Consider the following 5653-nt stretch of genomic DNA (forward strand, 5'->3'; position numbering starts at 1 on the left):
ATTTTTTATTAACAAGGTTAAATATCCTTGAAAATAGTTTTATTTAAAGAGTTTTGTCAACTTTATTAAAACAAATTTAAAACTCGGATTAAAGGAGATTTGTTCGATTAAATCGGTTATGCGATAATTATATCTTTTCAAGGTCGTTTGATTTCTTTACAATCTCCAACGTGAAATTAGTCCCGATCTATCGACCGAATCAGATCGAAGACTGATCTATCATTAAACATGATTATTGAATTGAATTGACGATCATGATCTCCCATATTCAACTCACCCAGGCCGACGTAACCCTTTACTCCTCCGAGATTTCTGACCCGGAAGAGACCGGACTTTTTGAAAGCGCAGTTTAGAACAAAACCGAAGTCCGATTGAAACACACACGTGCCTAGTGCCTCTCGCCACGTACATCCTGCAAACAAAACCGGAAGAAACAAAGCCATGGATCATTCTTCTGATCCATGTATTGAATCCGAAATGACGATCTGCATGTTCATTATGCTCCAAGATGAACAATTCATGAGTCTTGAAGTATCAATTGTCTCAAGCTGCATGTTATATTAATGCCTATCAAGCTTTTACATGCATTTACATACTTTCAGTTATCGAATTTTTATTTTAATACGGAACTTTTGTTAATTATTTATGAATTAAGCAAAAGATAAAAGAAGAATTTACATAAATTAATATAAATTATGAGCACACGCGCGTACGCGAGTATAAAAGTTCATTAAAAATAGTTACTATATTATCACTAATTATAACAAAATAGTAATATATATATAATGATATTACATTTAAATTTAATATAAATGTATTTTTTTTATATATTAAATAGTAAGAAAAAATAATACTTTAAATATTAGTTGTTAAAAATGCTAAATAAGGGCATTTGTAAATAATTTGCGTATTCTGTGCTATTGATGCTTCATCGTCTGTTAACGTCATGTTTTTAAAAGACATATTTTTGAGTAAAAAGACTTTGGCAACTAAATACATAAATAAATGAATTAAAAAGAGATTATTAATTAAGATTAATATTAATAATAATCCTTAAAAAATGTATCCAATAAGAAACTTTAATTAGCTATTTTCATTACATAATTTTTTTTAGATTCTAGAATATTGTGCGTATATATGTATGTAAAGTTATTTTTAATAAATTTATAATAAATTAATAAATTAATGCTATATATACGAATAATAAAATAATAAATAATTCACTATACTTTAATGTATTATAAATTGCCAATTCCTAAAAATTGTTTAATTGTTCAAATAATTATTTATATTCATTAACTATTTATATTTAGTGATAGAAAAATATTAATTCTCTGCTGTATAAATGAAAATAACTCTGAAAATATTTATTTTCTTTACCTCCTTTCTCGAAGATTATTTTAAAGAGAAATAGCCTTGTCGCTAACCATAACTATTACGACAAAAAAAAATAGTAATTTATGTCTACGTGTTTTCTCTTTGTTTAGACATTGGGGATAATAAATGACTATAGACAAAATATCATTAAATTATTCATCAAAACGATTTTTACTTTATGACAGCAGTTTTTTATTTTCATATAATATAAACATATATTCCTTTTTATTAATAGAATTTGTAATGACGATAGCATTACAAACTTCGAATAATTAATTTCTCATTCAAATTTATATTTCTTGTCTATCTACGCTTACTGTAATGATGATTATATAGAATGATTGTACAATAATGCATCAATTATATATTATCGTTCATTTATACATATTAAAATAATCCGCGCATATCAAATAAGTAGGTTTTACAAGAATTGGAATGTTTGTGAGATGAGTCCAAACTTCATGAAAGGTATTTCCGGAATTTGTTTAAGGAATATTTACCAAGTCAAAGGCGTGCCATTGGGCCATAGCCTAGTGACCCACTTGAAACCTGACTGGCGTTGATCAGGCACCATGTGTTATATAGTTTCAATGTGCAAAACTATCTTTTTAATAAAAATTGTAAGAATTTTTCTCAAATTTCTAATTTTCGACTAATACTTTTACCATTACTATGTTTAGATATAAATATTAATATCGCGATTATTTATAAATCATTTCCGACTTCAATACCAAAGTTAATATAATATTACGTTCATTCAATGCAAACAAAAAAATTTTCAAAAAGACTAGAATGTAAGGGAAAATAGGATTCAGCGCGGTACTTGATGCGCAAGTATACAATGGAAATGTTTAAAAATCTATTTTTAATAAAAATATAAAAGTATAAAATGTCCTTACGCGTTTCGATTTACTTCAAATCATTCTCAACGGAATTAATATAATTCTGTACAAGTAGTGCATCAACTATGGTGCCAACATCTTAAAAAGATTCCTTAGCTTCATCCCAATCAACTGGTTGGAAAGAAACAAGTAATTCTTATAAAGTGAAGCTATAATAAAAATGAGAATATCAAAGATATATATCAAATTATTTCTAAAAAGAAATAACAAGGAGAAAGTAGATTGACACTCACCGAATTGATGCAACTTGCACATACATACATACACAATAATCAACTAATTGAATATAATATTTATTTTAATAATTAGATGAAGCAATAAGAGTGATTTAAATAAATTTTTTCGTCAAATAAATAGAAGGAAAAAATTTTCGTCATCAAATAATTATTTAATTGAGAGACGTTGTAAAAATAATAATCCTCACTTTCTTCTTTAAGAAATGTTGTTCGCAGACTGAAAAAAATCGACAATCAAGATCTTTTTTTTCTTAATTAGAAGCAATCGAATGGGAAATAACAAAACTTTAAAAAGAATTTTAGAAAGAAATTATGCTAACGTTGAAGAGTATACAAATTGTTACAACGCATATAACTTAATTTAATAATTAACGTGGCAGATTAATAATTTCATAATCTGATCAACATCCTTATTAAAAATAAATACAGCTATAGCAAGTGAAACCGGAACTGTTTGATACTGTGATCTTACTTCGAATTTATTATACAATCGCGTACTGTACTGTGACGCACGAAAGTCGACGAAACGAGACGTTTCGTAATGTGAGAAATTATCTTTGAAAAGAAATTTTACGTTCCAGTTCGATAAACGGATGTAAACCCATTTTTTAGAACACTACTTGTAATGACACATTGCGTGTGTGTCATTCGTGATAGTGAAAAGCAAAAGAAATCAAAGCTGTGAAATTTCACCATGATTTGTGATAAATTAGATGCTATTCGATCATTAATTATATTCGAAATGACATTCGCAGTTGAACGCACATATAGGTTTATTAATTTATATGTCCACCGATATAATACAAAAAATAAAAAATATTGTTATATACATGCTAATTCAATTGTAATATAACAACTAGATTTGATAAAAAAAATATTTAACACGATACATTATTTATCTTGCAACAAAACCAAATAATTAATAATTCAGCAAAATTGATTGTATCAAAGAAACCCATTTCTTAATATAATTGGATTATTTGTAATGATTAAAATAAGGATATGATATTTGGCGATACAAATCTTGCACATACATACTTTCACTTTTTCGTTTTTGAAAGATATCTGATGTAACCGAGTCATATGATTCTTAAGAGTTATATAGGATTCTATGAGCGATGGCGAAATTCACTTTTCTTCACTTAACCGGGATTCTCATCGTCGAACGACATAACAATAGTATACGAACGAAACTGTGTAATACTTTTCTAAGACTGGCCTTCACCTTGACGGCCGACCACTTCTCGATAATATTACTCCATTATGTACTTTGCATTATAATCAAATCTCGATTTTAGAAGAAAAGAAAAAAATATTGACATAGTATTTAGAAATTTACGCCAATCTCTCATCTCGCAGTTAACAATTGTTGACGATAAAATAAACATTTAACGATCCATTAAATTGTTACACATAAATCATTAATCATGATTATCAAGTTCAATGAAGGAAAGTAGATCACATTTTACTCTCCGAAATGTATTCTTCATATCTTATCATGATGTTGATTATTATAAAAGATACAAAGTAATTTGTAATCTAAAGATAAAAGTATTTTGTAATCTAAAATAAATTGTAAATATTATTATTATAGATATTATCAGGTACAAAATATTTTATATAAAGTATCCAATTTGAAATAATAAGATAATAACTGAAAAAAAATGTTGTCTGTCAATTATGAATATTTAATAAATGACTGACGTCAACTTAATAAAAGTAGTATTCTTGGATGTACTAAACTAACTAAATAGAAAGTATTCGCACAGATGACATTTACGTAAACAGGTTGGCCTGATTCCTCGAATACGCATTCCGCATATCTCGGTAAAAGGATTATTGACAGAAGCAACCAGTCATTCTTCAGAGCAACCTAATTTTTGACCGCAGGCACGTCGTCATTTTAAAATCATTCAAAACGGTACATTCTCCTGTTTTCATGTCACGTATCACTTTATTGAGTTTGAAGAAATAGATGCCTTACATATAATAAATAAATATTATTATCCACATATAAAGAATACTTATAGTTATAATAGTTATAATAGTCTCGATATTTTAAGATAAATAATGTTTTGTACTTTTAAAGTCACATGTATGATAGTTTTAGTAAATAAAAATTAAATAGATTAAATAAATTTAATCGTATTTCTGTCAGTGTATTTGCAATCTAATAACAGGCCATGTTCTGATATGCGTATACACCACCAGTATTGAAAAATGTATGATTCATATTACGTATAAACTTTCAATATTAGCAGTATATCTAAACACAACCCAGCGGTCAGTTAAGAAGTCAATATAGGAGTAATTGATCTCAATTTAACTTAACCATCAAAAAAACACACTTCACTTTAATGCCAAATTCTATAAGCCTAGAAAACTTACAGTTAATAATATTTCAATTAATAATATTTCAAGCATAAGTACGAAAGTCATTTTTCCGCGAAGAAAGTTATCACGCATCTTTTATACGCGTTACTTCCATATTAAGTTTATAGCGTGTATAAAAAAGATCTGCCTGCATCTTTCATAAAAACTACTCGTACTACGTATTTCTTTCTCTTTTTCATCTTTTTCACTTATATAAAAATAATAATTATAATTGAAGAAGCCAATCTTCTACAATCCCTTTCTCCTAGATCACTTTCAATGACAATCATCTAGCGATCGAAATTATGTACTTTCGTCGACAATCTGCTCTATTTTTCTACTCTACATTTCACGGTTCATGTATCAATTTTTTTGCACTTTCTATCCTGCATCACTGAACAAATCAATAGCAATACTTTTCTCAATGCGGTAATTTTTGATCGCCTACGTTATGTATACTACTAGTGCAATGTGTCGCGTAAGAGACCTTTTGTTATAAAAATCTATTTCGAAACACTTTTAATTTTATGATAATATCAGGAAATCAAGTAATGTAATAAATGCTTCCTTAATTATTGAAAAAAAAATTTATTGACGATAAGATTATTTTAATTCTTCGGCACATTTTAACAATAATAATAAAAAAAATAAAATCATGTATATCCATATAACAATCGGAAACAAAAAATAATAGAAACAAATTAATAAATTTCGTAATTTTTTAGATAAAATATTTTGGTTCCTTATTTATAATATATATATATA

At 27.2% G+C, this 5653-nt stretch overlaps 1 protein-coding gene across 2 annotated transcripts in view; it reads right to left on the minus strand.

The window, feature by feature from the left end:
• The window catches only part of LOC108686709 (transcription factor SPT20 homolog), a 15808-nt gene that overhangs the window by 7324 nt on the left and 2831 nt on the right, over positions 1–5653 (minus strand). Inside the window, exon 2 of one of the 2 annotated variants that reach the window (XM_018192142.1) lies at positions 278–412. The exons of the other annotated variant lie outside the window; for it this stretch is intronic. Coding sequence (XP_018047631.1) covers positions 278–412 — 135 coding nt within the window. The remainder of the gene's footprint in view (positions 1–277; positions 413–5653) is intronic. 2 annotated transcript variants of the gene reach the window in all.

The sequence above is a fragment of the Atta colombica genome, unplaced genomic scaffold (genome assembly GCF_001594045.1).
Source record: "Atta colombica isolate Treedump-2 unplaced genomic scaffold, Acol1.0 scaffold189, whole genome shotgun sequence".
Classification (NCBI taxonomy): domain Eukaryota; kingdom Metazoa; phylum Arthropoda; class Insecta; order Hymenoptera; family Formicidae; genus Atta; species Atta colombica.